Here is a 26,198-nt window from a genome sequence, read left to right on the forward strand (position 1 = left end):
CCAGTGGAGGAAGTGCACGTGTTGAATTTTCTTTTAGTACTTTACTGCCCTCTAAAGGTAGGGACCTGAGGACTCATACGCTCCACGGTGTCTTTTTCCTGTAGGATGTGGTTCCCGTTTACCAAGCAATGGGAAAGGCACAGGACAAGCCTGGCTTCCGTCAACGTCTGATGTCGAGCCTGGCTCCTGAAACCAGCTCCACGATTGGATTTCGAAACCGAATCGACGACCCCTGTTGAGCCGCAGGACAAAAAACACAAGAGCTTTAAAAATTCCCCCAGTCGTTCCCTGGGCTCAAGGTCTGTCCGTAATCGTGGGATTTAGTCACAATTCTTAACTTTCAATCGCATCAAAAAAAAAATTGAAAGAGTGCAGGTCAGGAGAGATTCGCTTTCAGCCACTGCAACCGCAAAGCTTTGGAACTCTCTCCCGCCATCCCTCCGCCTTGCCGTCTCCTTCCCCTCTCTTAAATGACGATGCGAGACCGTTCTCTTCGTCCGGGCTTATGGTCACCCCCCTCACCCCCCCGGCTCCACCACTGAGACGCGGCCCCGTGTGAATGGCGCTTTGTATGTGCAATTTGTTGTGTTGTTGACCGTTGTAAGATTCAGCTGAAGAAATCGTGCAAACGTAGTCTCTTCAATTGCTACCGTGAAACTTTCAGAGAAGGTAATCTCTCCGGGTGTCCTGGCCAACAACCCCCAAGTAGAATTAACTTCAATGCTCAATAACTTCATGACTGTTTGATGGACTTTGCTTTGTGCAGGTTTGGTTCCCACATTCACAAAGGCAATCCCCAGTAACCCACTACTTTAAGTGCGTGTACGCGCACACACACACGCGCGCGCGGTGTACTATTAAACATTGTCACAATGACCTAACGTGGGGTTTGGGGTGGGTGGGGGGTGGGAAAAAAGAGCCTATTAGAGGGCGAAGAAAACTGAATTTAGAAATTTAATTTCCATTTATTACCTCAGCTTTTCTTTTTTACAGCTTTATAATTCAACGTTTATAAAAAAAACAAAACCCTTTGAAGTCAAAAGATGACAAATTCAAAATATTCATTACAGATTCCGTTAAGCTCCCACAAAAGAACAGCGTCTAAACAGGTTTTTTTTTTAATCTCAGAACAACCGTAACAGTAGAAGACACGAACGGCTTGGGTGAAACCAGCCTGTTACACAAAGCAAAGTACAATCCAAAGCTAAAGTAAACCAGGAAATCTTAAAATCCTTCAGATCCTGGCCGTACGTACCATCCTCTTCCTATAACAATTTTTCATTTAAAAAAAGAAACTTCCAGTGTTCTAGATACAGCATATTTTCACGTGAAGCTCTTTGTAAAGAATGTGGTGAATAATCCAAACGGCTCAAATAAAACTCCAAAAAAAAACTCTTGCAGAAACTACACTACGGGATCAGTTCAGTTCAGTTCGCTCGATTAAACGCAAGGGTTTTTGTACACTTACGTAAACGATGTCATAAAATACCATAACACAATGATAGCCAAGAAACACCAACGTGAGAGAAGAAAAGGTGCAAAACACACACATTCAATGCGATTCAACTGAGAACGGTGTCGATTCGGAGCCAGTTAAGCACGGTTTGTGGCTGCGTTTTATTTTTAAAAGAATTAAAATGTTTGTTTTTTTTGAGGTGGGGGGGGGGAGGAGGGGGATTTACTCCAAATTCACTTCACCTATTTCACTTCAGTCTAATCCTAGAATCAAAAGCTGTTACCTATAAGACACCGCAATCTTGACCTCAAAACAGACCCTTCAAGTGGTGAGCGCAGGGCAGGGCAGGGCAGGCAGTCTCCAATGGTCTCTTATCTAGGCTGCTCCAACACCAGCTGGGCTGGTAGGAAGCGTGAGGGATGTTAGTCGCGTCCACAAGAAATGGAACAGATCTCTGCTCTACAGCACTCTCTGCGAATACAGCATTAAGAACGGATGAAGCTCATGCCCAACTGAGGCAAGTCAGATGGTGCCACAGACAATGAGGTTCTCCAGGACTCACAACCTTACTTAACCTTCCGCCCACTCTTTAGATATAAAGGGGGGAAGAGGGGGGAGGTTTCCTCATAAAAGTATTGCGGTTAAAACATGAGGGAACATATCAACATGGAAATGACAGCTGTTCGAGAGATTTATTTCCCCATTGTGATGACACATAATACAGCCTTATGAATTATCTATTTTTAAAAAAAAACAGGCAAAAGAGCCAGTGTCAACGTTTATGAAACAGCCATCATAATGTACTGGCATTCATTCGCTCAGCAGCCAATTTTAAAATGTACAAAGCCCTTGTGTCTAATCCATTCAGCCCCATTAAGTTAGGTTTTACTCAAGTTCTCTCTCATAACGGTGGTGAAGCTTGAGCCTTCCGCATTGATCGCAAAGCCTTCTCTCTGAGGTGCTTTTCTAGATCATCCAGGTTTTCTTCTTCACTTCCTGAATCCTGCAAATAACAGATTTATTTAGTTTTAAGAATTAATACCGGGACTTGGAACTCCTAGCTATCGTCTACGCTGACACTCCAGTACAGTGCTGGAGGTGCCGGCCTTTGGAAGACACACACTGACGTCCCGTCTGCCTATTCTGTCTGGTGGATGTTAGACCCCGTGGTACTATTTGAAAGGAGAAGGGAGTAACTTATCTCTCTCCTGGTGTCCTGGCCAATAATCCCCCGAATAAAATTGGTCATTCACCTCATGGCTGTTTGTGGGACACTGCTGTGCGCAAATTGGCTGCCGAGTTTGCCCACAAAACACATAGTCACTGCAGTATACCTTGTGTGGAGCTTTGGGACTTCCTCCTCATGCGGAAGGTGCTATAACAAATGCAAGGAATATCGTTATTATTATAATCAGTGTTTTCTGAAGAAGTTTAGCACGAGCCGTCGAGTAATTTGATTCAATAAAAAATGTAATTTAGAAGCTGGAATCCAAACGTAATATACCTGTTAGAAACTCACATTTGCTGCGAATATAAATGCACGTCATCGGACCTTGTGCCCATACATTCCCACATAAAGCAATAATATTAATAAAAATAATAATCCTTGCATTTGATACAGCGCCTTATCACGTCTTCGAGATGTCGCAAAGCGCTTCACAGAATATGCCGTAAAGTGTAACTGACTGTGTATTTTGTGGGCGCACTCCTTGTGCTACTGCCCGAAGAACCTGGAAACTTCCAACTTGGTGTTCTATATGTCCCAGGCAGTGACATACAGTACCTTGTTGGGTTCTACAGCTGGGGTTGGCTGGGGTGACTTTGCTGGAGACTGAACTGAGGTTTCCTCTGCAACAACTGGTGGTGTCGCTGCTTTTTCTTTCTTGTGTTTCTTGTGTTTCTTGTGTTTTTTGTCCTTCTTGTGCTTCTTATCCTTCTTCTTCTTCTTCTTCTTGCCCCCGGCCTCCTGGTCGGACACCTGCGCAGGACGGGTTAGTGTTATTTCGAAGTGCAGGTCGGCAAGAAACAGCCGTCACACCAGCATTCTAAGTATACACTTTGCATTGGAAGAGATTTATAAGCTGCGCACTTAGCAAAGAGCACGTTCACAGCAACCGGCACCTGCCTAAATTGGACAGTCTAAATCCCCGACCGTCCAGTGCCCTGGGACATCCTCCCAACGTGAAAGGCTCTGTCATTTTGTATTGTATTTTACTGCACTTTCAGTCAGTCAAGTCAAACATCAGCACTAAAGTTTTGACAGAAGTAATCACGCTGCATATTTGTCAAGTGATAGTTCAGCGATCAGAAAATGATGACCGAATGTGCGGTCAGAGGTACGATTTAAGTGGGGGTGGGGGGCTTTAAAAAGCGAGGAGGGGGGGAGTGGGGTCAAGCCAGAGCAACTCTGGGAAAGAATTCCAAGAGGCAGGATGGCTGAACAGCTCACCCAGCGATAGTAGGGTCGAGTACATGAAGCAGGCCAGTGTTCACTGAGCAGAGGGAGCAGCCAGGTCAGTAATAATAATAATCCTCGTATCTGATGTAGTGCCTGATCACAAACAGTCATGGACCGAGCAAATTTTTTTGAAGAGGTTATTACCGCTGGAAAAGCGATCCTCCAATCAGGTTCCCAGTTACTGCGGGCAAACAGAGGCGTGCGGGAGTGCAGTAAGGAAACTTGCCTAAGGTTTCGCACTTAGACAATCAGGGAGGAGCAAGGATTTGAACGCGAGGACGAGGATCTTGAATGTTCTCAAGACATGCCGACCAGAAGAGGAAGGAAGGTGTGATGATGAGCTTACCTTGGCAGGAGATGGACTGAGAGAAGCACTCTTTGCCTTTTTGGCGGGTGGCGCTGTTGCAGCAGCCGCTGTTGGTGACCTGCTGCCAGACTGTGACCTGGACACGGAGGTGAGCGGCCTTTTCTTGGAGAGCCGTTCTGGTGATCCAGACTCCGACCTGGACGAGGTTGTCCTCCTCGCAGCTTGTGGGGCTGGCGAGATCCTAAACAAATTGCATGAAGTATTCTTAATTCCACATCGACCTGCCCACTCCCTCCGCTCAGCAGGCTCCACGTCCCCGGTCTGCCTGCCTCACCACCGGCGGTCAGGTCTTCAGCCTCTCTGCCCCCACCCATTGGAACTCCACTCCACCGTCTGCTCCTACCCTCCCTGCCCTCCACCCCTCCTGATCCCAACCCCCAGCTCGGGTCCAAATGCCTGACTGTCCAGCACCTTGGGACGTCCTCCCGACGTGAAAGGCGCCGTGTAAATGTCATTTGTTGATGTTGATAATGCAAGAAATTATGAAACTTTTCCTGGGCAAGAGGAGCAATGTCCCTTTTTAGGCTTAAGTTTCTCATTTAAAAATCACAAGGACAGATACCTTGACGAACTGAACCTAAACCCCCTGGTGTGAACCTACAGACTTAAGTGATCATTAATTTAAATACAACTGACGAATAAAAGCTACGCCAGGTTTAGGTGTGTTGAAACAAAGCCACGACTGACTGAGATTGAGTATATAAAATGTTAATTCAATTTATAAATCAACATGTGACTAAATATATAAATATAATTTATTTGTGAACTACAATTTTCCAGCTGCGTATTTTCTGGTAATGTAATCCAACGAAAACTACAAACCGAAAACCCTCAACAGGCATCAAGTGACACCAAAATGCCTATAACAACTGTGCAATACACGATAGAATTGGTAACAGAATATGAAGGCAATAGTGCAGTGGCATTTGGCCATTGCAGTTTGGCTAAAAGATAGGTGGAATGCTTAAATGCATTAAAATGCTGTTTATGAAATTGCATCAAATAACAACAAACTTGCATTTGTAACAATAATCCTTGCGTTTGATACAGCGCCTTATCACGTCTTCAAGACGTCTCAAAGCGCGCCACAGAATATACTGCAAAGCGTAGTGACTGTTTATTTTGTGGGTGAAACGTGGCAGCCAATTGGCAATTATATAGCGCCCTCGCGCAAGGTAGTGTCCCACAGCGCTTCACGGTGTCGGAGCATGAAGCCGAGCTGGAGGGAGAGGAGGTGACTGTAGGCCACGGTCGAAGAGGAAGGTCTTCAGGCCCGACCTGAAGATGGGGAAGGAAGAGGGCGAGGTGGAGGGAGGGAGAGTACGGGTTAGAGGTGACAGAGCAGGTACAAGTCTTACTTTTTGGATTTCTTGGGTTCTGGGGTCCGTGACACCCGGCGGATTGGCCTGTTGCTGGGGGAGGGAGACATAGGACGTCTCTGTGGTGGTGGCGGAGACACTGACGCTCGTCGAGTTGCCGGGGGGCTCACTGACCCCCGGACCAGCCTGGGCCGAGGGGAGGGCGAGTGGCGTTTGTGGGGTGGTGGGGAACGACCGTCTCGGGCCGGGCGGGCTGGGGGAGGCGACCCTCTCCTGCGCCTGAGGGAGGGAGAGGGAGAGCTGCGTCTCTTGGTTGCTGCTGGTGTGGGGGACTCCCTCCTCCTGGGCGGGGGAGACGGAGTGTATCTTCTCTGAATCGGAGGGGAATAGCGTCTGGGCGAGACTGACCGTCTGCGTGGTGGCAGAGAGGGAGATCTAAAGGAAGACAAAGGTATTAGTTATATAGAGGTGTGGTATGACTTTTTTCTAAAGAGATCTTTAAACTTAAGCGATAAATTGCACCTCAATTTTAAAACTAGTGTCAGCACAGAAACAGGCCACTCGGCCCAACTAAGCCACCATCTACCCCTTACACCCTAACACACTCACTCTCCTGATCCCTTACGCGTATAGAGCATGTCATGTACAGAAAGGAACACGAACACTGAGGGCCAACACAGGGAATTATCATCAAGTGTAAGGGACTGTTTATCCGGGTGAACGCAGCAAGCTCCTGAAAAACAGCCGTGAAGTGTCGGGCAAAATGATCCTTGACATCTGCCGCAGTCGCTTTGACTCGTCATTGATGTTAAGATGTTCATTGAGATGATGTACTGACCTACGCCTCGGTGGAGATGGGGACCTACGTCTTCTTGGAGGAGAGGGTGAACGACGTCTTCTGGGAGGTGGTGATGGAGTTCTCCTGCGCCTGTTTGCCAGACAGCAGAGCGTCAACATATGCATCACAAGAGAACGTCTTTCATTCCAAATCATTTCTTACCAATCCCGTTAAACCCCAACTCCCAAAAGTTGAAATTGAAATGTAGCCAAGAGTCTTTCCATAAGACACGCCACCTGTGGGTTTTTTTTTGTACGTTTCTACAATTGACTGAGGGTGTTTGTACAAGTTCACTTGAATAGATCGAAATTTAGAGTTAAGTGCAAAACAAGATTCTTATTCAATGTGTAAAACTACCGAGAGGCTACATAAGACTGGAAAAGTATTTCTCTATATATTCTCCCAGAACTGAGCCAGTCGGTAATTGTGCCTTTACTTTATCTCAACAATTCAGTTGTTAAGACAAAGCTGAAATCTTTTGTTACAGGCCAAATCTGTATTGTGACTTGTTCAATGTACATAGGAAAATGAGATGGTTAGGTCAGTACACCAACCCTTTAGAATCATTTATTTTCCAGCTTTTACTCAACTAATATCCTGCAGATTTCTCGAATCCTACAAAATCCACAATAGAAAAGCACAAACAATATGCAATTATATAATTTGCATTTATATAAAAAGTTTAAAGCTTCAAGTGAGTTTTTAAAGGTTCTTGAAAGGTGAATATGCTAAAGCCAAATATTCCCTAAATGCTAAATGTTTAAAGCAAGCATTATTTAAACACAATGCTTTAAATGTCTCCTCCCTATACAGAGTCTTCTATCTCAATAATGGCTAGATTTCAATTCCAAGGTGAGATTTGGATGTTAGATTGGAATTATAAAACATTAAATAGCTTAAATTTCAAGCAAATCCATAACTCAGATTCTATGATCATTATCGTTTTTGATTGCTCCCACGATGGTATTTCACGACAGAGAATAAATTGTTTGTGAAATACCATGTAGCGTCACATTCTTACACCAGGTTCCTCAGTTTTCTTTCCTTTATTAAAAAAAATGGTTTCACAGGTGCCAAACAACCTCCAACATCTCAAGTGGCCATTGTTCCCCGTGAGAGCTTTGTAGTGAGATTTGCTAACTATCTAACGATGGTAGAATCACAGCTGAACCCAATCCTCGTCAGATCATTCCAACTGAATTACATTGACTGAACCCAAGTTCAAAGTTCTTATTTTGAAAATAATGGTTATTCAATTTCCGAACATAAAATTTAATGCATGTTTACATCCTACAAAATACTTCAATTTCCAGCTTTAGTAAAAATTAACATTATATTAATAATAATCCTTGCATTTGATACAGCGCCTCATCAAGTCGGTGAGATGCCTCAACGCGCTTCACAGGATATACTGCAAAGTGGATTGACTGTGTATCCCGTGAAGTGCTTTGCGACGTCTCAACGACGTGATAAGGCGCTGTTTCAAATGTAGGGATTATTAATATTATTATTCTTTAATTACGCCAATGCTCCGTTGAAAGCGGATTCATAGCTTTGTAGGCACTGCCGCCTCATTTGTGATGGCAGTGAAGCATCTAATCCAGCGGGGTGGGGGTTGGGATTGCTAATTAAAGAAATTAATGATCAGCCAGCAACTCATTGTCAAACCAACCTTTTCGCCACTGGGAAGTGCCACCTCTTTCCAAGCGGCATCCTGATAGCAAGAGAAAAACAAAACCAAGCTGTGTTGTTCTTTTCTTTTACAAATTAACCTCTAGCAGGGAAATAGCTTTAAATCAAGACGTTATATGCAGACTTATTGGGTTTTAGTTGAATCCATAACCACAGTGAAAATAAATGTCTTTTTAAAAATCAAACATACAAAGACTCTCCCACTTAACATTGCTCAGCTCACACTCACACACCCAGGAGACTCGGTGAGAACAGTACATAGATGGCTGCACAATTCCAGGGTTTCATCTTGTGCATGTTCTATGTCCAGCTAGTTGGGACATCCAGGGTAACTCATTGCAGAACCACAGGTTATGTTTTCTCCTTTGGCAAGCCACTCTGCCTCCGCTCAGTGCTTTGCCTGTTAATGTGGTACACAGCTTCCCTCCCTACCTGGAAGCTTTAACACGCTCTGCGCGTTACAGGAATAAGTGAGCCATTTAAATAGTTTAAAACTCTGTTATGGATTTCAGATGCAATTATTTTTCCATGACGTGCAAGCCATTTATTTGCTGATTGGCACTTTGTAAAGTTACTCAATCGATATTTTTTGAACGTGTAATGAAAATTAGCAGCTTTCAGTCAAACTCTTATCCTCTCGCAAATGCATTTTTAGTCAGGAAACAAACTCAAAAGCGTTTCCTTGAGGTATTACGATGGAAACAGTAGTTTCCCTTTTTAGTGCTTGTCACTTAAAAACCTTCCAATTCATTATTTCTTCCTTGTACCTATTTGAACATAATCTAAATTTTGAGTACACAATTAGCAAGATACCCACTGGGCAAATGAGCCAGAGGTTTAATTCCACTGTATACAGTGTAGACCAGGTTTCTACATAAAGTAGAAAGATGATTCTTTCTATGTCACCTCGCTCACAAGGCTGGCTAGACCTAACATTTTTCCTAACGAATGTGGAGAATTATTAATCTTTATTGTCTGGATAGGGGTAGAGAGCATTAAAAGAGAACTGCATTTCCCCACCTCCACAGTACAATTCCACATTGAGCAAGGCAAATTCTCAAGTGGTGGAAGAATATTATTTCTATTAAAAAGAAAAGTCTAATAAATGTGGCAATAAAAATGAATTTAATTATATTGTTTAACTGGAGTTTGACTTTAGCACCAACCCCACTTTCACAAACACATATAAAACACAAGAATCTTCTCTCCCCCACCCAAATAAACAAAATGAACCAAAACATCCCCATCTGAAATGTAATGCTATCAGACTTAAATTCCCATTTTCTCAAGGGGGAGTCAGATTTGCTTAATGACTGATTAATGCCCCCATACTGCGCAATGCAAGGACTAGGAGAACAAGCGGGCCCAAGAGGGAAGGACTGCTGTGGATCCTGTGTCCCAAGAATGTACCTTTCCCCCACTGGGAACGTCCACCTTCCCTAGAAGAAAAGGCTGTGATGCAGCCATATTAGTGGAAGTGCGGTCGGTATAAACAAGCTACTAGTCACTTGCAGTTTGCGTAGATTGGATTTAGCAAATCGGACCATTTGCCCAAACCAGTGGACTGACTGACTGGAGTCACTGCAAGTCAACAAAAATACAATGCATTGCCAACAGCTTTCTCAGTGAACTCAGTTTGGTGCTTGATGGTGAATAATAATCCCCTTGCCTTTGATATAACACTTTATCACGTCTTTGAGTCTTCTCAAAGTGCTTGACAGGATAAATACACTGTAAAGTGAATCGACTGTGCATTTTGCGGGGCGAAATGAAAGCACCAAACTTCTTTTTTTTTCAGCCAGGAAAAAATGGGAGTCTCGATAATCCTTTTGAAAATAATAAGAAAAAACCTCTATAACTTCATGTTTTTCTGAATACAAATTACGCAAAAATTAAGTGATGTTTCGGCAGGACAAGGGACTGTGCATTTTACCTGGGAGAGAAGTCCTTATGCCGTTTCCGCATGGCGGGTGACGGAGACATGCTCCGTGACAGAGAGCGCTGACGCCTTCTTCGAACCTCCCCATTCTTTGCACTCGATCTTTTCGGTGCTTCAGCTTCAGACGAGGATGAAGATCCAGACTCTGTGGGCAACATTTGAGACGTTCTATTGAAGAAATCAACACACATCTACACAAAGTCAAGCCGTTCAGCGTGCTGACATATATACTTTGCATACGTGCCTGAACCCGGTACCAAAATTTCATCCTCCCCATTACCCCCACCCACCACCCTACTTCCATTGCATCTGGCTCATCTGCTCCCTCCATAACCCCTAAATATTATGCTATGTTTCTGGAAGGGAAACACAAAAATATTGCTTATTATAATTATTATTACTATTAGGCCCGTGGATGATTCTCAAATAGGGCACCTGGCCCGCAGCAGCCAAAACGTTGGGACACCCACCCACCCCACCCTGAAACACAATGGCAACATAACCAAAAGGGAGCCTGGGGACAAACTCCGCTGATATTACAGGTTGCACAATCTCCACCCAGCCTTGGTTACTAATCACTTGGGTAATAAGTCGTTTCAGCCACAAATATACAGTCAATTCACTTTACAGTCTATTCTGTGAAGCGCTTTGAGACGTCTAGAAGACATGAAAAGCGCTATATCAAATGCAAGGATTATTATTATGATTATGATTATTATTAAGTCAACCGGGTAAACAACCGTTCCAAAGTTACGGTGAACATGTGAAGCATACGACACTGTCACATGGTTGCAAAGGCAAGTTTCACAGCAGTAATCGGTCCATTGCCTCCAAAGATGTCAAGCAGTAAGACAGTAACCGAGTGTTACCTGATGAAGTCTGCTGATTCTGTTTGCGATATTGGCGGCGTTGTTGAACTGACTCCACTCCGGCAGCTTTGCCCCCTTTATCATCCTCTGCAACGATTAAAAAAAATCAACGGCCTTTTCAAACCAATCTCCACTGCTTTCCTCCACACATCAACTGGGCCACACCAGAACCCACAGTTAAAACAAATATCAGGTAATTGTGCAGCCACAGATGAGCTCGCTCCAAGTACAACCAACAATATTTGTTAGGTCAGGGTATTAAAGGATGTGGGCGAGTAATTGGAGTTGAGGTAAAGATCAGCCATGATCTTATAGAATGGTGGAACCGGCTCGAGGGGCTGAACGGCCTCCTCCTGTTCCTATGTTTCGACAGTTGGGACTCCATTATAAAGTGGCAGTTTGCACCCATAAAATCAGGATCCACGTGATAACTAGCCACGTTATAACACTAGACCTTTCGGCTGTGATTTCTCTAGCGCCTTGATCAGCATGGGAACACTCACCTGAATCAGATGGCTCGGACCTTCTTGGCTTAGGAGGTGGAGAAACAGACTCTCGCTTCAGACTCCCTTTCCGTTTTGGTGCTGCGACAAGACAAGTTTAAGTAGCATCAATAATAAATGTTAAGCTCCATTATAGTCCCATATATTTCCTCTCCTCTTTGAACCTTCTAGAAACACAGGTCTTTCCCTACATCAGCCAGGCAGCCTGCTTCCAGGTCTCTGCCCACATTACTTTCTAGTCAACTGGTTACACCTTTGGCTTCACCTCTCAAATGTTGTCCCTAGGGAAGGCACCACACATCACATCAATCTTTCCTCTGGGGAAATTATTTTAAACAGAACTACTTATACATCCACCCATATAGTTTGTTTGATAGCAAGACAGAATATTTTGAGCTGCAATAGGTGAAAAGGAACACCAATCTTATGATACTAAAACACCTCAAGTTGCTTCACAAGTTACTGGCGCCTCTCATGTGACTGAATTTGTAGGTAAATGTGGCAGCCGATTTGTGCTCAGTCTGGACTATGAACTCGCACCTTAACTTGGAGCTCGAACCCACCAAATTCCGATGTAGCGATAGGAGAGCTACCCAATGAGCCAAGCTGACTTTCACATTATATAGCTACCAACATAAAGAGCAATCCGTTCTATATTTTGAACACAGCACAAGTGAAATGAACGGCTAAATAAGCTTTGGGTCCATAACATTCTGTCTACACGCGATAAAGAACAACGGCTGCCACTGCAAAACGGGAAGAATCTGTGCCCGCGGGTGACTGAGACCATCACTCACACTCACAGAAGATTGACTCAATAATAATAATAATCCTTGCACTTGCTATAGCGTCTTATCGCATCTTTGAGACGTCTCAAAGTGCTTCACTTTATACGGTAAAGTGAACTGACTGTACATTTTGTTGGCGAAACCACTCTTACGTTCCATACAAGTGGCGTCTACATACCTGGTCTAGCGGGAGACACAGACGTTTGGCCTTTCCTCGAGCGGTTCAAGTGTGGAGACGAAGATCGCGGGGGTCCCTTGTGAACGGGACTTGTTGGGGGAATAGGTGACCGGTGCCTTCTCCGATGAGGGCTGGCGGGGGATGGGGAGGAGCGGCGAGGTTTGCGAGGAGGACTGACCGAGATGCGTTTGGACTTCTTCGGGGGTGACCTCGAGCGAGAGGAGGAGGAGGAACTGCTGCCAGAGGACGAGGCAGAGGGAGATCGGCGCCTACGGAGATGAAAACAGAACGTAAGGCTATTCTTTCCTGTTCTTTTTCCATTACCGAGAGGCGACCAGATACTCGACAGATAATTCGCACTGCGAGAGACACTCTCAGAATATCAACCCAACAATACAGAGATAAATTGCTGTGATACATTCGTGTATGTTGATATAATCTTACTAATAAAAGCAGCCCAAGGAAGGCAGTTATTATACCCAGATAGATGGTCACCAGTGAGCGGTCTGCTCAGAAGGTTCCTGATCTCAAATTGACTGGACGAAAGAAACGAAGGCAAAGTACTTACACACAAAGAAAAAAAAAGGCTAGTGCTCCTCTGAAGCTACACGATAATGGCTGGCCAAAGTACAGAATGGGTAGATGTCTGTGAACAAGCTATCCATCTTCACGCAGGCTGTCAATTAGGCCTCTGCAAGAAACTGTCTGCTCTTTTTGAACAAAGCTGTCGGATTTCAACATCCACTCAAACAGGCAGAGAGACGGGGCCTGTATTTCTCTCATAAAACGCCCTGCGCCCTTCAACGATGCAGTGTTCTTTCACTACTGCACTGGAGTGTCAACAACAACCAAACTACATTTGTATAGCGCCTTTCACGTCAGTTTACAATTGGAGCCCAAAGTCCTGTACCTTCCGACTCAGAGGGAAGAGTGCTACCAAACTGAGCCAGGCTGACACCTCGGAAAATGTTCAACAATTACCTTTTGATTTTATATATTATGCTTTAATTAAAACACTCCTACAAATGGCAGCTTTTTTGACGACATCTCAGGAATAAAGAGCACACTACCTCCTGATTGGTGATCTACTCCGCCTGTGCCTGGAGAGCGGGGGAGGAGGTGGTAGGCGTCTGGGTGGGCTTCTCCGCCGAGGTGGGGACCTACGCCTAGGACTTGGCCGTCTTCGGGGTGAATAGGACCTGAGATTGTGGATGAAGAAGATCAGAGCAGAGAAACCAATCAGGATCCTGACACATTGCTCTAACTGAAGGGGAGAGGGAGCAAAAGGGAGCCCGGGTAAGAGAGAAACATCCAAGCGCTTACCTTGAGCGGGACCTGGGACGCTTCCTTGGCCGTGAATGAGAGCGTGAGCGGGACCTGGACCTGGATTTTGACCGCGAACGCGATCGATGCCGGTTCCTCTCTTTCTTGTCCTTCTCCTTTTTCGAAGGCTGTTCTGATAAGGTTTCCTTCACCTCTGGTGCCTCGGGTTTCACTTCCTTCAGGATATCGCTGTCCAGGAGGGAAAGAATCCCATCATTTCAGACCTTCCTCCAGGTTTGAAACTTTTTTTTAAAAAGACTCATCTACATGTCTGTTTATTTGGACACGAAAGATTGGGAATTTGACAGCAATAGTTTGATTGCGAGTGCAGCCTCACAATTTTGTTTCCCTAAATATCAGTCATATTCCTAAAGCTCAAATCGTAACTAGTTGTGAAGATTTCCAATAAAACAGTGTCCTGCAGAGCTGTTGTCATGACTGCAATGAGCAATATTGTCAATGATACAATATCTGCGTGTGAAATTCTGATCGAGGCTACAAATTGAGGTTGGGAGATACGCATCGGATCGGAGAATAATAATATTAACCCTCGCATGTGATACAGCGCCTTATCGCGTCTCCGAGACGTCTCAAAGCGTTTCACGGGATATACTGTAAAATGAATTGACTGTATACTTAGCGAGCGAAACGTGGCAGCCATTATGATGATTACCGCACACTAAACTACTAGCTTTTTGGGGAATAAACCCAGGAAGCTGCGATTCCTGAGGTATCACCCAACAGGGCTATCATCTAATTTCAATCACGCAATGACAAAAGATATTTTTGTTTAGTTTAAATGGAAAACTTGAACACGACGTTGGAAACCAACCTGGTGGAAGTTGCCTCCGGAGGTGGCGATGCTTTCCGTTCTTTGAGCGAGAGATCGGGCTCGGGCGACACCTGCTCCGGCTTTCTAACTGTCGACACCGGAGAAGCACTTTTGCTCCTGCTCCTTGTCCTGCGGCGAGGAGACCTGGAGGGCGATCGCTTGCGCTCGCGCTCCCGCCTGGCAGGCGACCGCCTCCGAGGGGACGGGGATCTGGATTTACGCCTGTAAAGAGTTCACGTTTCTTTTTAGAATGAGAAATCTGTCTGGTGCCAAAACATTCCACTTTAGAAGGTGAAGAATGAATGTGTTGATTAAACCTCAGTGCATTCACACGTTACTTCCTGCAGCGGTCATTAACATGTGGGGGGGGGGGGGGGGCAAGAAAGTTCCGGTAGTGCAGCGCAGCATCCTGCACTTAACAAAAAATGCCAACTGTTGCAGTGTGGAGCAGATCTGCTGGGTCACGAGTTGTCTGCTGACCCAACTTCCTGAACCCTATTCACACGTGCGCAGTCGGCTGATTCAGTTTGCGCATGATGTCGAGACTACTACTAAAATAATAATAATAATCCTAGCATTTTGACAGTATCTTTTGTAGCTACCTGGAAAAACAGGCGGGACCAAGGCCTGTTTCACCTCCAATTGAGCAGCCCTGCCTCTAGCATTGCATTGAAGAGTCAGCATAAACCATATGGGCTCCAAGTTCTCACTTGGCAGATTTCTGGATCAACAGGTCATGAGGCCGATGTCACTTTCTGGAGTGAATCCAGGTATCGTCCCTCTCATTAGAATGCAGGTTGGGATTCTATGGACCCTAAACCACCATGTTATACTGAGGCTCTACTCTATGACCCACTAAATCTTAACCTGGAATATACATTTCGCTCTTAATTACCTCTTTGGACTTCTGGAGCGGTCCCTCTTTTCTCGGTTTTCTTTGTCTTCCTTATCCTTCTTTTCCTTCTCTTCATCCTGTTTCTTCATGGTAGCCAGCTTTTCTTGTTCAATCTGCAGTGATAAAAAAAATTGTTGGAGGGAGCGGGGAGGGGGGAGTTTTCGGACTAATGGAACAGAAATGTTACATCCTGATAGAGACAAGTGCCATCAAGTCAAACCTCAAGAGTAAACGAGAAGCTACTGCACTACGTCAAACATCAATAACCTAATGGATAATCCATATTCCAATGCTAGTGCAACTCTTACTAATTATTTTACTAGCATTCACACAACTTCACAAGTATCTGCATGCAATGGATTACCTGTCTCTGCTTGATTTCTTCCTTCTTCTGTTCCAGAAAGGCAGAGGGGATTCCTGCGATGTTGTCTTGTGCACTCAACAGCAGCGGCCAGAGCTCTCCCATGAACATTCTTGCATTCTTCCCATTCAGAAATCCTGTCAGGTTAATCTGCATCAGCTTTGCGTCTGGGTTCTGCAACAGACACAAGGTGGAGATAGGCAGGTTATTTGGAAAATTCGCAAAGCACTTCAATCCTCTTATGTTAAATCTACCTAGATTTTCTAAACAAAGTGAAAGTCCCGGTACTTCTTACATCAGAGCAATTTACATTATCTTTCTCTATCTAAACTTGGCATCATCAAGACCACCTCCCTGATCTAACAGCCTATATAAATTGGCCGAGTGGCAGTTTTGTCTTCCTAATTTCTCTCAACACAAATCAATCCGTTTTAAATCCCATTTACGAGGCCAGTTTGCCTCTCACTATTGCCTGAAATCAGCCAATGGGCTTTCTGGTAGGTTTAGTGAATGGGTACTGCACATAGGTTGCCAGAGCAACGAGGTCCAGTAAAAAAAGCACACAAACGTGTCAGAACACCACATAGCAAGTACAGAGTCCTGAGGTCTTCACTTTCTTCTTGTTGACTTCTGAACCCAAAGTTCCAAGTCCCCTGTAGAGAAAGATGTTCCCTTGGGTTGCTTCCGACTCCCTACTGCAACTCAATCACCTTGAGTATAATGTTATATCATTTATCTAAATTGTAAGAGACGAACAAGCAATAATGAGTAAACAGCCACATAAAAAAGAAAATGAAACAATTTATATTAAAAAATTTCTGTTCAATCTGCTTAAATAAAACTTGCCTTCACGCTCCAAGTCATATAGAGCTGGTTGCTACCACTGCAAATCTAAAATTAACTTACATCAAATTACAATGTCTAAGACATGCAAGTACACTGAACTACATGCTATAATTCAATAAACTACGCTATGTGCACAATGGATCCTTTGGTTATCAATGACTTTCATCTAATCATTGTCTAGCGCATGATTAAAGCCCCTTTTATAGTTGCAAATGAGGCTATGCTTTGCCTTTATTATTCTCCTGTTATTGTGACATTAATGTCTGTGAATGTTAAAGTAATCAATAAACCCACATTTCCTTTACAATTGGGTTGAGACTTTCACCAGGGATCCAAAGCTAGGTCTTGTTCCAATTGGAATTTTCAGCACATGAAGATGCATTTTGGAAAAGTCAAGTGTTTCTCTTTACAAACTGGAATCCGTTTCTCCAATTGACAATGAACACCTTCCTGGGTTGCACCTCAAAAATATAATATATATATATGTGTGTGTCTATGTACATATATACACAACTAGTTTGTTTTAGAAGATAATTTTAACTGTTAAGAAACGTTTAATCGTAGACACTACTTTTAATTCTTCTGGCAAGTCAGGTCTTGGAGAAAATACTACTCAACTAGATCTCAACTACAAAGTTGGAAACTGACTAGCGTAGTAGAAATCTACGCTATTTCCTTTATTTCCTCCCCTTGCCGGCTGCTTGCATCCTCCTACAAACTGGGAGGGAAGGACGTCTGGGCTGAGGATGTTTCCACAACCACCGTCAATGCCGCTCCCCGATCAGCCGTTAAGAGGTGCGATTCAAGCAGGGTGAACTGATCAATTTTTTTTCCTTCCTTCGAGATGGGACGCCTTTGCTTCCGTGCGGCGTTCTATCTAGCAGCAAAGCTGCAGTCATGTTTATTTTTTGGTTTAATCAAAACAAAAACAGAACATTTCTGCCTGGATAAATCAGATCAGACATACTTAAAAAAAAGTTAAGGATACATTTCAGTTGTTATAAAATAGAACTTAATGCTGCACCGATTCAAATATATACACCATTTTTGGGAGTTTCACATCAAGCATGATTTTCCTCCTATAGTGGTCCTAAACATTCTTTCCCCCAAACTGAGAGATGGGAGTCTCATTATCCCTTGGGTTGCAGTGGCGAGTTGAAGTTTTGAGCATTTTTAAAAAAAATAAAACAATTAGCCCTCCTCAAATATTCCAATATATTAATCGGAAGCTTAAAAAACAGTCAAGCATTTTTTTTTGTTGCGCAAATAAGCCTAAATAAGCTTCACTAAAAAGCCATATTCAGTTTTCAGATTATAAAGGACAGTTTTTTNAAATCTGCAATAGTACATTTTTCCTCATCTAGCTGGCTACTGTTTTGCCTTCTGCTTTTACTTCTGAGCAGTGTAAAGTTTTGTCCGAGTGCTCTTTCTTCATTGAGTGGCATGAGGATTTTCATCTGGTCACTTTACACAACTCACCTCCAAACACACACTGCATCGTCAAGGGAGGAGGGTCAGAGCGAGATTGGAATTCACTTTGCTGTGACCTAACAAGGTGATGGTGCTATACTTCAGACGGAATAACATCCATTTTGGTTCAGGCCTTTTAAATCATAAATCACACGATCATTAGAAAAATGCTGTCAAAGGCGCTCATTATACAACAAAACAAGTAAGTACATATACAAGATGGATTTTCTTTTTGTTTACCTGAGGGCTAAGTGAGGAGTCGTTCAGCAACTTCAACAATTTCACAAGAGTATATCGAGTCTCTTCAGAGAGAGCACCCAAATATGATTGTGAATATCACACTGTAGAGACGCCAAAATGTGCATTAAAGCAAAATAATAATTTATTAAAAATAAGATATTTCAGGAAGCCAACCCAAATTAATCTACTGAAGTTTGCTTTTTAAAAAAAAGATGGCGTTGGCAAACATTTAATCGGAAAATTCCATACAAAATCACAAATCAATTGTGAAAATGGAGCAAGTTTCAGAAAAAGGGGAGTCAAGAAAAATTCTCAATGCACCCTTGTGAAAACAGCTTAAAGTGCTGAATGACCCCTGAATCCTGCCGTATTTAATGCTATCCTCGCAGCTTGTTAACCTCGCTATGTACTGTCTTCAACATTAACTGCGTAGAAAGCGAGCAAACCTGCCATTTTATATAACTTTTATTTCACCAAACGTCCAGGTGAATAACCACATCACAATAACTCTTACAACGCTCTTTCGTGCTCCTAATTATTACCTTCTCTTCAAGGTGGTTGAAGATAAACTCAATAACTACATCATCCTCAAATCCCAGCATTTCTGTCACTCTCTGTGTAATCCATGGCTTGATCACTTCCAGGTTCACTTTGTTCATATCCACCTGGAAACACAAATTGTCAGGTTGTCAGAATCTGAGGGCCCCAGTGACCAACTTTCATTCTTCATTACAATAATATGCATTTGATGATCCTGACCTTATACTGACCTTAAAACATCTCAAGTATTTTACACACCTTTTCTGTGAATTGTAGTGACTGTATGTTTCCAGCAGTCAATTTGAACACAGCCATGAAATAAGTGAATGATCTTTCATTTTTAAATCTGGAGTATTGTAGGGAGAAACTCCCTTCTCTTTGTAGTTCACTCAAACAGGCAGAGAGAAGGGCATCTCAGTTTAACACCTCACCCAAAAGGCAGCATCTCTTGACAGTATTTTTGGTTGTCAATGAATCATAAACTGAACAAAACACTCGTACCTTTTTCTCAAGACATTCTGCAAATTTTAATTGCTTGAGGAGTTTCTTCTGCTTGTTGCTGAAACGGTTGTCTTGCTCTGCACTGGTTCCCTGTAGGTGAAATTAAAAGTACTTAATGTTACCAAATAGCCATCAGCTCACGTTCCAGTGTTTTGTTTTTAATCCTTGTAAGGGTTCCTCATCTCTAAAAACATTTTAGTGTAATTGAGGAATTAACGTCTCCTTCCCGTCAGACCGCAAGCTGCATAGAGTGATTATCTTATCGCAGTGTTGCACACACTGTACCTGAGATACTCTCTCATGCTGCAGGTAAACAGAAATACACAGCTTCTGTTTTCTAAACATCTCACGTGTAATACCTCTGATAAGGTAGCAGTGCAGTGCCATTATTTTATTACTTTTTAAAAAAACATTAAAGCAAAATTTATATCTTGTGCTTTTGTTAAAAAATGGTAGACAGAAATGAATATCCAGAAAGAGGGATCTCATCAAGTAAAGATACGAATACTTTACACCACCAACAACTTGCACTTATATAGCGCTCTCCACGCAGACCACTCACGGTCGAAGAGAAAGGTCTTGAGACCGGCCTTGAAGGAGGAAAGGAAGGAGGCAAAGCGAAGGCACTGGGGGATGGAGTTCCAGAGCCTAGGGGCTGAGAGGCTGAAGGCCTGACCACCAATGGTAGGGCGGGGGATGTGGAGCAGACCGGAGCCAAAGGAACGGAGGGTACGGGCAGGTACGTGGGGGGATAGTAGGTCAGAGAGGTAGGAGGGAGCGAGGCCGTGAATGCCTTGCAGGTGAGGATGAGGATCTTGAATTCGATCCTCTGGGGGATGGGGAGCCAGTGGAGGCGAGCGAGGGTGGGAGTGATGTGGTCGCGGTGTCTGGTGCGGGACAGTACACGAGCTGCAGAGTTCTGAATGACCGGCAGTGTGGAGGGAGGGCCGGGAAGGCCGGCGAGGAGAGAGTTCCCATAGTCCAGCCTTGAGGTGATAAGGCGTGGACCAGAGTTTCAGCCGCGTGAGGGGTTAGGTAGTGCCGTAGTCTGGCAATGTTTCGGAGGTGATGGAAGGCGGTGCCAGTTGTGGTGCGGATATGAGGAAGAAAGGACAACTCAGGGTTGAACAGAACCCCGAGGTTCCTGATGGCTTTGAGAGGTGGAGAGTGCAGCCTTGGATGCTGATGCTGTCAGTGCCTGAGGTGCGGAGGCGCTGACGTGAGCCAATCAGGAGGGCCTCAGTTTTGCGCACGTTGAGCTGAAGAAAGTTGTCTCTCGTCCAGGACTCGATGTCGGACAGACAGCTGTCAGGACATCGGGGGTTATGGAATTGAGGGTAGAGGAGGAAAGGTAGAGTTGGGTGTCATCCACATACATGTGGAAGTTAACCCCATGTCTGCGGATGATGTCACCACAGGGGGAGCATATGGAAGGTGAAGAGGAGGGGACCGAGGACAGAGCCCTGAGGGACACCGCACGAGACAGTGCGGGGGCCGGAGGAAAAGCCGTTTGTGGAAACAAAATGAAGACGGTGGGAGAGGTACGACCTAAACCACTCAAGGACAGGGCCTTGAAGGTTGAGGTGGGAGGACAAGCGGTGGAGGAGGACGAGGAGGCAGAGGGAGCCCTGGTCGCAGATGTCATTAGTGACCTTGACCAGGGCGGTTTCTGTACTATGGGCAGCATTTTCAGTTCCACCAGTATAGATTAAGAATACAAAGGCTCAGTTTTACTCCCCACTCCTAATCTCATTGACTAGACTAAATGTTCTGCGTACGTAAAACTAAACACTAAGCACAAAGAGCTATGCTAACTCGTGTGAAAGATTCTTTGTTGAAGAACTAGTCAATCAATTGTTTTTTTTAACATTCACAAATTATGTCTTGAAAGTTCTAGCAAGAGACTATTTCAGATCAGATTGGATCAATTTCCATGGGGTGCATTTAAATGTCCCGAATCCATATTCTCCTTAACACCAATTTATACAGCAAATACACAGGGAAACAGCATCAGACAGCTTTACAGACCCAATGAAAATGAGAGTCTTGCAATAAAAATAGAAACTGGAATATACAATATTGCTGTATTACGTATCATTTGCCTGGACTATTGGGAACTTTTTTTTTCAGTTTCTTACAATTTTTTGATTTTGCAGAACACAAATAGTGTGTTTTCAGGTCAATTGGCAATACAATCATTAAAGCAATGTGCACTTCCAATACTCCAACACTAGAGTAAACTGATGTTATATCGAGAGCAACACTGACTAAATTAGCTGCAATTGTTGCTTTCTTGGAAATTATCTGAATTGTAGGTAATTCTGGGCTTTCCTGTTTCTGTAACGTTAACCAGATATGCAATTGTAATTTAAATCATGGAATGAATCTCCCAAGAGATAGGCTTTACATGAGAATACTTATCCAAACCTTTGTACAAAATCAGGTCAAGGTAACCAAGATGGCCTATTTTTTCTTTTGAAGAGGAATAAGAAACATTAAAAGTAGCGACGCTCTCCTCATGTCCTTTATTTCCATGACAGAATTTCTGAGCAGGGACACTATTAGTGCAAGTAGTTTTAACACCACCTTAAAACCATTCTTGTTGACCACGGAATATTGCTTATACTATCCTGTCTACTCAGTGAATCACTAGCAAAATCACAATGATTTGGGGGGCAAAATGGCATACTGCATGAGAGTCCCAATCATGCTCAAACTCCCCAAGAAGCACTCTCACAGTTCAAGACATTATCAGAACAGCTTGACTCTGAGTCCTGTAGCTCAGTGGTTAGAGCACTCGCCTTGCAAGCAAGACACCTGGGTTCAATTCCAGGCTGGGCGAAACCTTGGGCAAGTTTCCTTAATCCACACGCCTAATAATAATTCCTCCAAAAAAACAAAACAATAATAAATTGGTCATCATAAATTTTCAATCCACGACTGTTTGTGGGACGCTGCTGTGCGCAATTGGCTGCCGCGTTTCGCCCACAAATATACAATCAATTCACTTTACAGCATATTCTGTGAAGCACTTTTGAGACGTCGAGAAGACGTGAAAAGCGCTATATCAAATGCAAGGATTATTATTATTATTAATTACAGAAAACCCACATGACTAGTAGACAGTAATGTGAGAATGTAATGTGGCACTTTAATGTCTGACCTAATACTGCCAACCCTACACTTAGAAAAAGGAATATTGAAGTTAGTGTCAGTCCTTCCCAGCTCAGGAAGCTGCATTCACCCCCAAACAAGGACAGGACAGTCATTTTTTTGTATTTCTTAAAAGATGTTGGAACTCCCTCACTTCCACTGCACATTGTCCCCCCCCCCCCCCGCCAAAAAGGACCAGCTGAACCACATACCCCCACCCCAAAAAAAAATCAAAAGCTAATTAAAATGTCATTGGGGGGGGGGTGAGCTGTGCTTGAAACCCCTCGACCTCTCAATGCCATGTGTGTGTCAGTGCCTCCTCCATGTGGGTGCACGTGTTCTGAAATTCACTCACGAGTAAGCAATTCTGTGTGTTTTGTTTGGAGGAGGAAAAAAACTAACAGCCACCAGACAAATTCAGCCCCCTCCACCCCTCCCCCCCAACCCCCTTTAATTAAAATGTCACTCTGGTCAGAGAGTTGTGGCTTGAAACTCCACGCCTGGCTTTGCAAATACGATGCGTGTTGTGTCTCCTCAATGTCAATGCACGCGTTCAGAAATTCACTCCTCTTGAACGAGATAACCATTTTTTAAAATGATCGATTATCTTAGATCTTTTGCTGTGTACGAATATAATGTTTTTTTTTAAAAAAAAATGCTACGTGGAACGAAGGCCACAAACAAGGCGTGCAGAGGCATATATATGTAAGCGAGTTTTAGTTTCGATTCTGCCACCGCATGGGAGAGAGAGAGAGAGGGGGGAGAGAGGGGGGGGGGAGAGAGGGGGGGGGGGGAGAAGAGAGAGAGAGAGAGAGGAGGGGGGGGGGAGAGAGAGGGGGGGGGGGGGAGAGAGAGAGAGAGAGAGGGGGGGGGGGGGAGTCCCCTTTGCAGCTCGTGTTGTTAACAGTACCAAACTCGAGGTGTGGAGGAGGGACTGAACCTTAATCTCGTTCAAAAAAAAAACCACCATTAAAATTTAATTAAATCTAGTCGGGAGGGCCCTTCAGAGAGAGAGAGGAGAGAGAGAGAAAAGCAGCAGCAGCTGAATTAAAAAAAAGTGAATTAATTCATATATATATCTAATATATATTTTTATTTAAAAAAAACACGGCAGACACGGAGAATAAAATTTTTAAAAAAAGAGATTGGATTTGAAACGACCACAGAAAAAGAGAGCGGGAGGAGGAAAGGAGGGAGGGAGGGGCAGAGATAGATTAAAAAAGACAGAGGGGGGGGGGGGGGGAAGAGAAGGAACAACCGCCAAGATTTCCCCTCTGATCCTATCCTTTTCTCGCTCCTAACAAACAAGGTGCCGCAGTTAGCGCCAAAACGCCCTCAACACAACAAATACGATTAAAATGCCCGACATTATATATATATATATACACACACACACACATATATGTGGGTCTGTGTGTGTGTCTCTCTCTATCAGTGTGTGTGTGTGTGTCTGTGTCCCTGTGTGTGTTTGTGAGGAAATAACAATTCGTTTCTCTTCACACGTCTGAATCAGCGAAGGTTTAAGGATTAAACCCAAATTTTGACTGAAGAGAGAGAGAGAGAGAGACGGACGAGTGGAGGGAATGAGGGGTGAATGAGCGAAGGGGGGAAATGAGGGAGTGAGTGAGTGAGTGAGGGAATGGGGAGGGGAGGAAAGGAGGGAGTGAGGGACGGAGGGAATGAGCCCCAGGGCAGGTCGCCACCAGCATCACGGACCATCAACGGCCGCCTGACTGACCGCCCGCCCATCCGCCCGCCGCCATTTTCCACCCTGGCTCGGTTGCTAAGGCCCGAAAATCCCCGCCATTTTCGTGCTCGAGAGAGAGAGAGAGAGAGAAGCCCCCGAGCGGCGGCTCCGCACCCGCTGCCCCCGCGGTGCCGGCTCAGCTCCGAGCGGGGGGCCTGACACCCCCCCTCCCTCACACGCACCCGGCACCGCGGCTTTATTTACTTACGCGGAAAAAACCCGCGTCCATCTTGTCCCGTCTGGAGAGCGGCTGCGGCGCGGCGGGGGCTGCGGGGGGGGGGGCGGCGATCAGGAGCCGGCACTTCCGGTCTACCCGACTGCCATTTCCGTCCCACGGAAAGAGCCGAAGCTGAAGCCGAAGCCGAGGCCGCGCTCGGCCAATCACCGGAAAGAGCCGAGGCCGCGCTCGGCCAATCACCGGAAAGAGCCGAGGCCGCGCTCGGCCAATCACCGGAAAGAGCCGAAGCCGTTGGTCTATGTACACCCACACCCACATGTCCTCCTCTGATGACCTGGTGATTCACTCCCCCCCCCTCCCCCCTGGATCGTCTGCCATTCTGCCCCCACCCTCTGGAACTCCATCCCGCAGTCCCTCCCCCTCGCCCCCTCCCCATCACCCCCTCCCTCGCCCCCCTCCCCATCACCCCCTCCCTCGCCCCCCTCCCCATCACCCCCTCCCCATCGCCCCCCTCCCTCGCCCCCCTCTGCCTCGCCCCCCTCCCCATCACCCCCTCCCCATCGCCCCCCTCCCTCGCCCCCCTCCCTCGCCCCCCTCCCCATCACCCCCTCCCCATCGCCCCCCTCCCTCGCCCCCCTCTGCCTCGCCCCCTCCCTCGCCCCCTCCCTCGCCCCCTCCCTCGCCACCTTCAAGACCCACTCCATGATCGACCGTGCTTGCGGTCCCCCTGCTTCCCCCCCCACCCCCCTCCAACCCCGACCCCGACCCCCAGCTCAGGTCCGTAATTCTGTGTCCTCCGTCCTCCCAACGTGAAGGGTCTATACAAATGTGATGTTGTTATTTCTCTGGGGCAGCGAAAGCGAGAGAGGCCCCGGGTTCGATTCCCGGGCGGGGCGGGGCGGGGCAGGTCAGGGCGAGACCTCGGGCAAGTTTCCTGACTTCACCTTTCAACTTTTTGTACAACGTTCAAACTTTCTTTCAACCATTTACAACAGGAGTGTCCTCAATGGCAATCTATGTGGGTTTAGCTGGTTAGACCCCAGCAGTTACCCCACAAGGCACACTCTGCGCTCTCCCCCCCACCCCCACCCTTGGCTTTTGGCCAACCTGTGCCTAATACTCTCTGGAATCAGTGAAGTCGGGTGCGTCCCTCCAGGGAAATCCCAATCTATCTCTGGGATTTCCATGTGCAGATGGGAAGCATGGAATTCTCAGTTGGGTTTGGAGCTTCTTAAGCAACGGTGATGGGTTTCCGCGGCTGTCAAGACACCCAACCCGGCTGTGACCAAAATATAAAATCTTACTGACTGCCAATGAGTGAAAATCTTTTACCTGGAATTCAGGCCAATTCTTTATTTTATTCTGAACAGAATCCCTCTCGGATGGTTAAGGTTCATACAGCGACAATCCTCAAACAGCTGAATTCTACGTAACGTGAGAGACTGTGACTGAAGAAATCTATGCAATGGAAACAGTCAAAATAGGAATATTCACTCTAATACAACACAATTTACATTTCTATAAGCAAGCACCTTTCAAGTCGGGTGGATGTCTGTCTCATAACTTAGCCATAGTTAGCAATGCAATTTCCTTGATCAAATCCGTAGTGTTGTGATCAGAGAAGTGACTAATACAACAGAAGCTGTGGCCGCTGCTTTAACCCTTTAACTAACGGAATAAATATTTCACATTCAGCTCCAAAGGA

General features: G+C 45.1%; 1 protein-coding gene across 3 annotated transcripts; it reads right to left on the reverse strand.

Annotated features, from left to right (window-relative positions):
- Window positions 1-1,100: 1,100 nt before the first annotated feature.
- Window positions 1,101-24,596, reverse strand: srrm1 (serine/arginine repetitive matrix 1). 3 transcript variants are annotated; one of them, XM_042338442.1, is made up of 19 exons: window positions 24,524-24,596; window positions 19,416-19,505; window positions 18,917-19,039; window positions 15,822-15,992; window positions 15,458-15,570; window positions 14,563-14,784; window positions 13,731-13,919; window positions 13,478-13,606; window positions 12,408-12,676; window positions 11,442-11,522; window positions 10,939-11,025; window positions 10,064-10,214; window positions 8,111-8,152; window positions 6,439-6,528; window positions 5,640-6,035; window positions 4,261-4,462; window positions 3,240-3,434; window positions 2,791-2,831; window positions 2,349-2,459 (listed from the first exon to the last, which is right to left on the reverse strand). In XM_042338442.1, exons 1-19 carry the CDS (start codon window positions 24,542-24,544, stop codon window positions 2,423-2,425), a joined length of 2,649 nt encoding a protein of 882 aa, XP_042194376.1. In that variant the 5' UTR covers window positions 24,545-24,596; the 3' UTR covers window positions 2,349-2,422. The 3 variants fall into 3 exon arrangements, with proteins under 3 accessions (XP_042194375.1, XP_042194377.1, XP_042194376.1); XM_042338441.1 differs by lacking the exon at window positions 2,791-2,831 and having other exon boundaries at window positions 1,101-2,459; XM_042338443.1 differs by lacking the exons at window positions 2,791-2,831; window positions 8,111-8,152 and having other exon boundaries at window positions 1,101-2,459.
- Between the last annotated feature and the right edge of the window lie 1,602 nt (window positions 24,597-26,198).

The sequence above is a fragment of the Callorhinchus milii genome, unplaced genomic scaffold (assembly GCF_018977255.1).
Source record: "Callorhinchus milii isolate IMCB2004 unplaced genomic scaffold, IMCB_Cmil_1.0 Scaffold10, whole genome shotgun sequence".
NCBI lineage: Eukaryota > Metazoa > Chordata > Chondrichthyes > Chimaeriformes > Callorhinchidae > Callorhinchus > Callorhinchus milii.

Coding starts and splice junctions, on each gene's coding strand:
- srrm1 (XM_042338441.1), bottom strand. CDS start 24,544: ATGGACGCGGGTTTTTTCCGC. Junction 15,993..18,916: donor TCAACCACCTTGAAGAGAAG/GTAATAATTAGG, acceptor TGTCTGTTGCAG/AACCCAGACGCAAAGCTGAT. Junction 11,523..12,407: donor TGTGTCTCCCGCTAGACCAG/GTATGTAGACGC, acceptor GTCTTGTCGCAG/CACCAAAACGGAAAGGGAGT.